Source organism: Pseudorca crassidens, chromosome 9 (genome assembly GCF_039906515.1).
Source record: "Pseudorca crassidens isolate mPseCra1 chromosome 9, mPseCra1.hap1, whole genome shotgun sequence".
NCBI lineage: Eukaryota > Metazoa > Chordata > Mammalia > Artiodactyla > Delphinidae > Pseudorca > Pseudorca crassidens.
Window position 1 is genome coordinate 55,440,867 of NC_090304.1, and position 11,503 is coordinate 55,452,369.

Consider the following 11,503-nt stretch of genomic DNA (forward strand, 5'->3'; position numbering starts at 1 on the left):
GCCCCCTCCCCAGTCTCCGCGGCTGTGCTGGTGACACTGAGAGTTGGTCACACCGGAGGGACTTCAGTACAGGAGACGGTGCTGGACCGAGGTGCCTGGGGCGGGGGAGACTCCCCCTCCAGTGCTCAGAGGAGGCATCTCAGAGTTGAGGGGTGAGAGCGTGGGGTGTGAGAAAGACACGAGCTTGAAACCTCAGCCTTATTTGGGACGTGGCAGGAGCGTGGGGTGTGTGGGGTGAAGTAAGGGGAGAGGAAGCCCCGGGGGCCCTGGGGTCGGCAGGGCTGGGCCAGGGCAGCTATGCTCTGAGGCAGCGGGGATCTGAGGCCAGGCTGTCAGCAGCGTGTGACGGGGGAAGATTTGCACGTTACCAAGTGCCTTCCAGCCCCACTGGACATTTTGGGAAAGTGAAATTCAGTTTTCATGTTCCTCTCACAGGCCAGGCTCTCAAGTCCCTTCCAATGCACAGAATCCGATGTTCTTGGACTGGGGTGCTTAAGAGGTAGGGAAACTGAGTCCGGGAGGGGCAAGCACGTGCCCCGATCGCCCAGCGGGGCGCAGCAGAGTGGCCTGCACTGGTCCTGCAGGCCACTGGGCTGTCCCTTCCTCCCCGGGCTCCTGCCCGCCCTGGCCCACCTCCCCGGTCCCAGATAGAGGGTCCTTGGTGCCCCCTGGGGACCTCAGCCGCATGAGCTGTGCTGCCTTGGTTCTTCGAACTCCCAGCCTCCTCCAGGCCTGGCCTGAGACTCCTGCCCCTTGGTGAACCCCCAACCGCCATGGCTTCCTCCCTCTCCTATGTTTGGTGGGTGGGGAAGGAGGCCGGCCTCAATAGGCCTTTGTGAGGCCTTGGGTGCTCGAGCTCCCTGCCCTCCTCTCACTCCACCCCCTCGCTGCTCCCCTCCTGACCCTCTGCTGCCCTCTGGCCATCACTCAGACATTTTAGATCCTGCGGCTCTGGAAGGAGGCTGGTGAGGCACGGCTTGCTGCAGTGAGAGGAGGAAATGCCAAGCTGGCTGGGCTCAGCATCCCCCTGCTGTGTGACCCTGCTGGAGTCACCTGCCCTCTCTGGGCCCTTTGCCTGCCAGTTCCGGAGTCCTGCCACGGCACACTCTCCTTCGCTGCCTTTCTCACTGGGCTTGGTGCCTAGCTGTTCCTAGACACATAAAGAGGAGGAGCGGAGCTGCCCCTGCCTTGGATGTGGAGGCCGGTGACAGGCAGCTTGTGGTGGTTGGCGTTGAGACGGAGACGACTGAGCGGGGCCCAGGGGCGGCGGTGGGGGTCAGTTCTGGGTTGGGAGGCAGTTCAGGGCCAGGCACTTCTGAGTGGTGTGGGATGACGGGGTGAGACGGTGTGGACTGGGGTGTGTGTGATGGACGGCCCTTTGTAAGTGGGGCTGTAGGTGGTGGCAGGGTGGGATAGCGGGCAGGCCCTGCTCCACAGCATGCGGGATGTAGGGTTGGTGGAGCAGGAAGTCAGGCTCACTTGCCTCAGGCTGGTGGGGTGGGGCCAGCCCAGTGGGGTGACCATTAACTCCCTTGAGGTGGAGCATGGCCCGAGGCAGCCGTGTTTCTATGGAGTCCCATTTCCTGGGTCCTGTGACCTGACTGTTTACAAATGGAGCAAAAAGCCAACTCTCGAAGGTCCAGGGGAAGCCCGTCTTCACTCCCACCCCTCCCCTAGCTCCTTCTCTTGACATTAGTTGTGGCCTCTCTGCTCTTGGGGGGATCTCCTCGGCCAGCCTCCCTGCCTGCCAGCCTCCCTCTTCTTTCTCCCAAAATGGAATGAGGAGGCTGGCTTTTGAGCCAGATGGCCTTGGCCCTACCTTGCAGGAGGTGTGACGTTGAACAAGTCACTTCCCCTCCCCGGGCCTCAGTTACCTCATCTGTGAATGGGGAGAATAGTTCTCGCTGCTCCTGGTTTCTGGAGGTTGAAGTGATTTGAGGTATATCTGTGCTGTTCAACACACAGGGGGCAGATGACAGACTGCCTGCTCTCACCGCCTGCTCCTGCCAGCCTGGTGTTGGGGACCCAGAGCCAGCCCCGCCCGGAAGTCCCATCTCTTGGACTCTCTGGTCCACTTCAGTCCCACCCAGGGCACCTGCCTCGGCCCACACCCTCCTCCGAGGTCCAGTGTTTCTTTGTTTTTTTTTTCCCATTCAGTAAACATCTGCTGGCCTCCCTTAGGGGCCTGGCCAGGGAGATAAGAGGAGATAAGAGACTGGAGGAGGCCTGGGACTCGGGGAATCCCAAGGGGATGGGTGGATGGGAGGCTTCCTCCTCTGTCAGGCCCAGGGCCTTAGTACCGCCGCTTCTCATCCCTGCGTACCACTCCACCCCATGTCCCCCCTTGCTGCACTGTGCCTTGTCCCATCTCTGGGGATGAACCTGCAGGTCCTTTGCTGGAACCAAGAAGGGAACAAATAGGGATCCCACAAGCAGACGTCAGTTTCGGAACCTCCCAGAATTCTCGCAAGGTGGCCTGGTGGTCCCGGCCCCATCTGGGGCTCATGCTCGCACCAGCACCTGGAGAAGGCCCCGCTCTTTGGCTATGCTGAGCATGAGGCCCCTTTATGTCGTGAAGCAGGCAGTTTGCGTCAAGTCCAGCCACCTGGGCCTCTGCCCTGCCCCGCCCAGGAATGATCCCCTCCCTGGCATGTGCTCCGGTGGCCTTGAAGGATGGGAGGATGGGGCAGGGAGGCAAGTCTGTTGCAGAGGGGATGGGGCACAGGCTGTAACCCCTGAGAACACTGCCCTGTTTTCGGTCCCAGGCAGAGGTCCTGCTTCCTTCCTGGGCCTCAGTTTCCCCGTTCTAATCGATTCCAGCTGTGATCTTAGCTTCCAGGAGGGAGGTGACTGGGGTGAAGGTGGATGGATGAGGAGAAGCGGGGAGAGCGGAGGGGCTGAAGGCGCCCTGGATCTGTTGACTAGCTGCCTTCCTGTTTCTGCACCGGGCCTGGAAACCTGAAGTTCTGGTTCAGTGAGGAGATGGTTACGGGCTGTGACCTATGTCTGGTGCAGCTGGCCTGGCAGGCTGGAAGGGGCCGAGAGGTGAGAGGTGACCGCAGGAGCAGGAGGCTGTGCCCCACAGAGACGTACGTTGACCGGAGGAGTGGTCACCCCAGCCCTGTCCTGCAGGCCACTCTGCTGTCCCTTCCTCCCAGGGCTCCTGCCCGCAGCAGAACCTGCCGAGTCCTGTTCCTGACACCGGAGGTGGGCAGAGCCAGACCTGGGCCCTGCCCTGGAGCTCTCAGGCTGGTGAGGGAGACCAAAGGTGAACTTCAGGGAGGGCAGCGTTGGGAGGGAGCACAGCTGGCTGGGGGCCCCGGGGAGGATGGCGTCAGAGGTGGCATCGGTCTCGAGGCTGTGGCTGGATCCCATCTTGGGGGGGAGTTTGGAGTCTCCATTCCCCTCTGGAGCCTCCCTGCCCATCAGCCCTCTCCATGCCTGTTCTGCTGGCGTCACCGCCTCCAGGCAGCCTCCTCTGATCTCTCCCTGGGTTCCTGCTGTCACAGCTGTGCTCACATGGAGGGTTACGCTCAGACTTCTCCTCCTCAAGGGCGCTGCCTGTGGGCTGGGAATTTTCTGACTGGCTCTGTCCTCTGTGCTTAGCCAATGGCCCAGGGAAGGTGGAACGACAAACACTGGTCTTGAGAAGCCGGGGCTGTATGGTGATAAAGGTGAGGGTCTGCGCTGCCCCTGCCCCCTTGATCTCATTGCCATATAGCAAGTCCCCCAAGCTGGGCTAAGGACAGGTGCAGGGGATGGAGAAGGGATGGTAGCTTTGTCACTCATAAGTCCTGGCCCAGCTGGAGGCTCTGGAGCTGACTGTCTGAATTGGAATCTCAGTTCACCTCTTCCTCTGTGGCCCTGTGCAAATGACTTACCCTCTCTGTGCCTTGGTTTCCTCATCTATAAAATGGGGATGCTAACCGTACGTGTCTCACAGGGTTGTTCTGCACAGCTGGGCACACAGCAGGTGCCCAGTCATTGCAAGCTGTGTCTGATTGTTCCATTCAGGGTGTCCCAAGGTGGCCGCTGGACTCCAGGTGTCCCAAGGTGGCCGCTGGACTCCAGGTGTCCCAAGGTGGCTGCTGGACTCCAGGGCCAACCCCAGGTGCCGCCGCCAACCTCAAGTCGTTTCTCTATCTTGAGCTGGCAAACCCGCGCCTCTCCTGGCAGCGGGAACACACCCAGACCACCTCCTCCTCTCCGCCCCCTCCCAGGCTGGCAGATTCGCCCCAGGTCTCTGCTCTATCACAGGGAGTCAGGGCGGTGCCGAGCCTGGAACCACGGACTCCAGAGCCCTGAGCTCAGTCTCTCCCAGGGGCCAGAGGAGTGTCTGGGGCAGGCTGGGGTGGCTGGACCTGCCCACAGGCTGCCCTGGCAGTGCCGCTTAGTGGGGAGGAGAGCTCTGTTCCGGGGGCTAGGCTCTGTCTCATCCATCCACCTGCCTCATGACCCCAGGCGTCCCTGCCCCGTCCTGGGCCTCGGCATCTCCCCTGTGGAATGGGTGGTCCTGTCTCTGTGCAGGGCCCACAAGGGGGAGGGGTGCCTCGGAAGTCACTTCCTCTGATGCCAGGCGGTAGCTGTCTCTTTTCCCATGGTGGGGATGTGGCTGGGGTCCTCCAGGTACGAAGCCCCCCTCCACCCTTGTCCTGCCTGCCCTTCCGGGCCCCAGGGAGGCAGATGCTAAGTCATGGCTCCCTCTGGCTCAGAATTCTGAGCTGGGCCTGGGAGATAAGATGAGGACGGCAGCTGGGTGGGAGGCAAAGCCACTGCTTCCTGAGAGCTCACAGGGTTTCCAGCCTCACTGGGTTTCCATGACCTGGGGCAGTGTTACTCAGACCTGTGGCATTCCACAGTCTGTACTCTGGGGGAGCCTCTTGCAGCTTGGCCCTGGGTCACCCTGAAATCCCATCTGGAGTGCTCATGCCCTCAGGGGAGTTACAGCGCTCAATGGCCCTCCCAAACTCTGGTTTTCCCAGGCAGAGGTGGCAACAGGAGTCCTGAACACCTTAGTGAGACCTGATGGCCCTTTGCCCCGTTTTCCCCTGCCAAGTGCTCTGCCTGCATGTTCTGTGGAGTCCTTACACAGCCCTGCAAGCATAATAATCTACTTCCTTTGCACGGGGAGGAAATGGAGGCTCAGAGAGGTTGAGCCACTGGCCCAAAGTTGCACAGCCGGTAAATGAGGAGCAGGAATTTGAATTGTCTTCCTGACTCTGCTGCCCTCTGCTGGCTACCTCCGGTAGGACCTCAGTAGCTCTGTTGTGATTGAACTGGTTCAGGAGCACCAGCTGAAGTGGAGGCAGGCCAGTGCTGTGTGGCTGGGGTATGTTGTTCAACCTCTCTGGGCCTCAGTTTCCTCATCTGTGAAATGAGCACAATGCTCACCTCTCAGGACCATGGTGAGGATAGATCACAGTGCCAGCAGGAAGGAAAGCATGTCTCAATGTTTACCTCCCCCAGCCCGTATTGTTGCCCCCCTTGGAGAGCAGTCACTCGCTCTCAGCTCTGTAGAGTGAAGATGCTGATGGGTGAGGAGGAGGGGACTGGGGTGGGCACTCGGAGAGCTCTGGGGGTGTCTGCTCAGCTCTGCTCGGCATTTCTTGCTGTGTGTCCTTGAAAGTCACTGCCTCTCTCTGAACCTTCATTCCTCATCCATAAAATGGAATAAAAATGCCACACTGCTTGGGTGGGGTGAGGGTCAGATGAGACAGCCCGAGGATGTGCCCATATGGGTCCTGGGATGGTTGTCTCCTCGCTTCTCCCTGGCCCTTTGCACTCGTCATGTGCAATTTTGATGCGTTTCTGCCCTGCACCTCACCCCACTTTGTGACTGTGGGCCCCTGAGAGCTGGCTGGGATGGCCCTGCAGGGCTGCTGGTGCTGGAGGATGATGGACACTGAGCCCTTGCTGGTCAGGGAGGACCACAGAGGGCAGGAGGAAGGTGGTGGCCCAGGTCCAGCCCCTCGAAGTCCTTCCACAGTATTTGCTCATCATCCAAACTTCGGCAGAAGAGCAGAGTTCTTCAGCCAGGGGAGGGGAGAAGGGCTTCCTGGGCAGCCCTGGGGGAAGCTGGACTTGGAGAAACTGACCCAGGGCCCCAGTCGGCAAGGGGAGGCGTGCGAATCTCCAGCAGACAGTGAGGTCTCCTCTCGGCTTCTCCACAGGACATATGCGAGGACCCCCGCCTCTTTGTGGATGGCATCAGCTCCCACGACCTGCACCAGGGCCAGGTGGGCAACTGCTGGTTTGTGGCGGCCTGCTCGTCCCTCGCTTCCCGCGAGTCACTGTGGCAAAAGGTGAGGCCTGGGTCAGGCAGGGGTGCTGGGGAGACTTAACTCAGCCTGGCGCCCTCCCCATCAGATGGGGGAGGTGCAGCCTGAGTGAGCAGGTGAGACGTTACGACAGCCTGTGTGGGGATGGGGCGGGGTGATGCCAGGGCTCCCCAGTGCTGACTGAGCATCAGAATTGCCTTCCCTGCCCCTGCCAGCCCAGGGGCAGGTGCTGGGAATCTGCAGAGCTCCCAGTTCTGATGCGGCCGCTCTTGACTGTTGGGGGCCCACTGAGCAGAATACGCACCTGTGAAATGTGGAGGCTGCCTAAAGCATGTGCAGTGCGGAGACACCACTAACTGCGGCTCAGGAGACCCCTGCCAGTATCTGCTGTGCGACTTGGCCAGCTCTTGTCCTTCTCTGGGCCTCACTCTTCTCACTCTGAACAGCTGGAGTGATCCAGACAATCCTGTTTCATGATTCATGGTTCCAAGCAGCTGATATTCTGGACCAGAACCACAGGGTTTTAGGTTGGAAAGAATGGGCTCCGGTCCTGACACTTCGCCCTCTCGTGGCAGCATTCGGCGGTGCAGCCGTTAAGTCCAACACTCAGAGCTCCCTCCTTGGGGAAGCAGGGAGGCTGGAGTTGTGGTTTCTAAAGAGTAACTGATGGCTGCATCCTGGGTTCCCACGCCAGCAAATACAAGTCATTGCCCCTTTCTCATCCCTGCCCTTTCTGCTCTTTCTGTAGGGACTAGCGGTAGGGCTTAAGAACACCGGGCATCCGAGTCTTACAGGCTCAGGTGCGAGTCCCAGCCTCGCCGTTTCATAGCTTTGTAATTAGCCTCAGGTTACTCATCCAGAAAGTTGGGATATCAGAGTAGCTCCCTGTCGGGGAGCTGTGAGGGTGGAACAAGGTACTGTGCTTACAGGGCCTTGTGCAGGGCAGCGCTGCAGTGACCAGTGTTGTGATCATTAAGATTCATGGGGCTTCCCTGGTGGCGCAGTGGTTAAGAGTCCGCCTGCCGATGCAGGGGACACGGGTTCGTGCCGCGGTCCGGGAAGATCCCACATGCCGCGGAGCGGCTGGGCCCGTGGGCCATGGCCGCTGAGCCTGCGGGTCCGGAGCCTGTGCTCCGCAACGGGAGAGGCCACAACAGTGAGAGGCCCGCGTACCGCCTAAAAAAAAAAAAAAAAAAAAAGATTCATGAAACATGATGGGTGTTCCTGGGCAAGCAGGGTGCAAGGGGCAGATGAGTTTGTTCTCATCCTCTGAGGCGTCCCTCAGCCATCAGAGGGAGCTGTGCCCTTCGCCGAGGCTGGGACTGTGGTAGGTGTCCTGTTGTCATGTCTTCTGAACAGGGATGTGACCTCTCAAAGCCACCCCCGAGTGGGCATCCCTGGGGCCTGGCCCCAGTGGTCCTGTGGGATACGGGAAGCTCTGTGCTGTAGGCCCCTCGGCAGAGGCCGTGGGTGGTCACGGGGCGTCCAAGCTGGGAGGGCCTTGGAGAGCCTCATGGCTCGGGATCTGGCGCTGTTCTTCAGGTGTAGAGCTGTCCTCACCCTCCTGCCTCCAGGCTCCAACCCCTTCTCTGAGCCCAGAACAAGGTGCCCCGGTCAGGGCTCCGTCTAGGGCTGGAGGTGGCACATGGGAACCCTGTGGGGCTGGCCTTACACCTCCCACCCAGCCCTGTAATTGCCTGTTTATCTGTGATCTCCCCTCTCGAGCTCACAGACAAAGCTGGTCTATATCTTCCTGCTGAGCCCAGCAGGAGCCCGGCACAGAGAAGGCTCAAGAAAGTTTTGAGAACAGAGTTCCTCCCCAGCGACTGGCCAGCAGCCCCAGGCCTCCCGGGGCCTGCAGTGGGGCCGGGGCCTGGCCCTCTGTGTCCCCTCCTGGGGAACGGGCTGTCTAGTCATTTGTAGAGATGAGCCTCAGCTTACCGTGTGCCCTGCCCTGGGCCCGACCCCTGGGACAGCTCTCCACCTAGCAAGTGGAAGAAGGGGCCCCGGACCCGCAGGCAAGAGGTTTTTGTTGGTGCTTTGTGACCATGGGCAGGCCTGTGTTTATCTCTGGGCCTAAGGTTCCTCCTGCAGGGTGTTGGGGCACCCAGCCTGGCTTGTCTGGAAGCTTCAGGGGCAGATCTCCAGGAGCTTAGGTCCCTGGGAGGTTGGGCGAGGCAGGGCTGCTCTGGGCTAATCGCACTCTGCCTTCTGGTGCTGCTGTGGTGAGAGACCCTGGGTCCCGGCGGCAGGCACGAGGCCCCGGGGAGCTCATTACTGTGCCTTACCTCCCCCTCCTGTCCCTGCTGACTGGGCCCTGTTTGTTGTCACCCCTCACTTGCTGGGCCTGTTGCCCTGCAGGGCCTCCCCTGCCCCACCCTGTTTTCTCCATGGAATGGGGGCGCTCAGCCTGAGCTGCACCCCTGCTCCCTCCACCCACCTCACACTCTGGGGGTGCTGAGCCTCAGTGCAGGCACATCACGCCCGACACACATGCCCCCTTCTCCAGGAAGCCGCCCCTTTACCTCTAGTACTTGACACGGCCTGGGGCCGACAGGCGGGGGATTTGAAGCCAGCGGGTCCTGGGTTTGATTCTGGCTGGGTTTCTCGCTAGTCGTGTGACCTTGGTCAGGTCATGTTTCTTCTCTTGGCCTCTGTGTAAACCTGACTTTTCCAGTCCCCATGGTAGTGGGAGGATTAAAGGAGCCCACGGGGTAGGGGTGCGGGGCAAGCCCATGGCATTTAGCAGCAATATAAATCCCTCCCTGCCCCTCCTCTGGCCTCCCACCTATTCCTCTCTTCTGCCGGACACTTCTAGGAAGCAGGCCTCCCCGTCCTATGGGATCCCTGATGGGGGCATTATGGTCTCCCCAAATTGACTGTGCATTCCCTGAGGGCAGGGCAGTGGACTTCAGGTGACCAGGTTTTGTGGACCAGACGTCAGATGTGACACTGGGTTGGAGCATTTGCCATGAGCCTGGCCTGGCCCAAGCCAGGTGAGCGCACCTTCCCTAGAGCCTGGCGTGGCCCCAGGCGCAAGGGCAGGCCTGAGCCCTGCTCTGAGTCACGGGGTACCCAGGCCCAGGAGGAGACAGCCATGACCCCGGTGGGGGGAGAGCAGAATTGAGCAGAAACCCAGCGGGGTGCCCGAGTGTCTGAGAGCGAGTTTTGGGGGGTGGGCATCCTGGGCCGCGGCCTAGGGGAGGCACCTGGTGGCAGGGCCTCGCAGTCTTTTAGTTCCTCTTAAAAACGTTTCCCATCCCACCCCTGCCCATGTTATATGAGCAATCCCCGCCCTTTAGCATATAGCAGTTCATGTACCACTCGATAATTGAGCACCAGCTATGCCCCAGCGCCACTCTAGGTACTGGGGACAGGTGATTTTAAAAACTACCTGCAAACAGCCAGTGTGGAGGGTTTTCTACATTTCCTTCTAGTCTTTTTTCCATTGGGGATTAAAGAGGGGCTTGTTCATTTGTTATGATCACATGTTTGCAGTCACGGATGCCAGTCTGGACCTTGCTTTTCTCTTCTCTGTTCACTCCTACGTCCAACCTTTGGTGGGGCCTCCCAAGGCATCTGGTGGCCAAGCAGAGGTTTGTGGGAAGCAGTGGGCCAGCCCCACCCGCAGCCTCCCGCCTGCCCTTCCTTCCCCTCTGGCCGTCCTTGGTCCCCACGGCTCCCTCCCTCCTGCCCTGCCTGTCTGTGAGGCCCCAGCCCTGGTAACAGCTTCCACCTTCAGCCTCTTCCTGCCGGTCGGTAACCCTCTGCCCAGGCCGAGACCAGGCCCTTCCCCAGGGTCCTGCGGCCTCTGAGTCCTCGTTGGTAGAAGCTGGACACCTGCCACCATGTCCTGCAGGCCCGGAGAGGCGGCGGCATTCTCTCCCTTCAGTGATGCCTCCAGACCACACCCTCCCCATATAGACCCCTGCACGCTCATGCCATTTGTCCCCCACTCCCCCCACCCCCGGCCCCCACCAGCATCCCACCTTACTGCCATCCCCTGGCAACCAGCTACCCTGGCACCCAGGCATCAAGGGCTCAGCACCTCCAGTTTCCCAGCCTTTCCCACCCCAAGTACTGCTGCGTCCCAGGGGTTACTGTGCCTGTGTGGCTGACACCCTGCCCTCATCACCCTGGCCCAGTGCTTGGTTCTGTTCCTCCATCACCCTCACCTTCCAGCCGTCTCCCTCCTTCCTGTGCCGATGCACAGTTGTCTCTAAACCACATTTTGACTTCGGTCAATGCCCGTGTACTCTCTCCCCATGTGCCCATCTTCCTCATGTCGTCCTTGTCCTTAGGCCCCATGATCCATCAGCTATTCTCTTGTCAGTGTCATTCGTTCATTCATTCATTCAGGATTTCTGAGGGCCTCCTATGTGGCAGCCCTGTTCTAGGTAGTGACTAGAGTGATGAACCAGACAGCCACAGTCCCTGCCCTCTTGGTGGGGAGACATCACAGACAAAAACGAAGCAAATGTACAAATAAAAATGAAAATTTAGTGCTGGGAAGGAAATGGCGCCTCCTCATGAAGGAGAGAGAAGCTCCCCGAACAGTCACTCCCCAGACACATTGTTCCCCTCTCCTCTGCTGCTCCAGCTACAAAGTAAAAGGTTCTGTGAGGGACAGGCAGTTTAACATTTGCTGCCTGGTTTTCTCGAATACCATCGGGGAATTGCTGTCAGCAGCCCCCAGAACTGACCCAAGGACTTGAGGTGTTGTCTTAACAGGATCGGGTGCATGGTCCCCTTTGGTGACCCTCTTGCTGTTTGTGTAGCCCAAGACCCCACTGACTTACTTAGCTTCCATCTAGCAATTGACTGTGCTTGTGGTCCACTGGGCCCTTCAGATTGTTTTCAGTTATTACACTTTGGCCTGTGCTTCTGTCCTCTTTTCTTTGTGTGTCAGTGTCATGGCAGCTTCCCCTCTCCCTCACCCCCACCCCCAGTTACTCTCACATTTCTTCCATTTGCCCACGTATAACAGCTGAGCTCCTGGTTCCCCCTCAGGCACCGGGGATATAGACGTTTGTCAGATTCTTCCATGGCCTCAAGTCTCCTGGGGGAAACTGAGGCTCAACACAGGGGTGATAAGTGGTGGGATTTTAGTAGAAGAGCTTCCTGGGCATGTGGCTGCCATGAGGCGCAGGGTTGAGGCGGGGCCAGCAGGCAAGAATCATCCAGGTCAGTGATTCTCAAAATACAGCTCCTGGACCAGCGGTATC

At 59.6% G+C, this 11,503-nt stretch overlaps 1 protein-coding gene across 4 annotated transcripts in view; it reads left to right on the forward strand.

The window, feature by feature from the left end:
* CAPN5 (calpain 5) overlaps positions 1-11,503 on the forward strand; it is a 57,995-nt gene that overhangs the window by 20,900 nt on the left and 25,592 nt on the right. For all 4 annotated transcript variants that reach the window (XM_067750448.1, XM_067750450.1, XM_067750452.1 and 1 more), the window contains exon 3: positions 6,171-6,302. In XM_067750448.1, the coding sequence (XP_067606549.1) occupies positions 6,171-6,302 (132 nt within the window). The remainder of the gene's footprint in view (positions 1-6,170; positions 6,303-11,503) is intronic.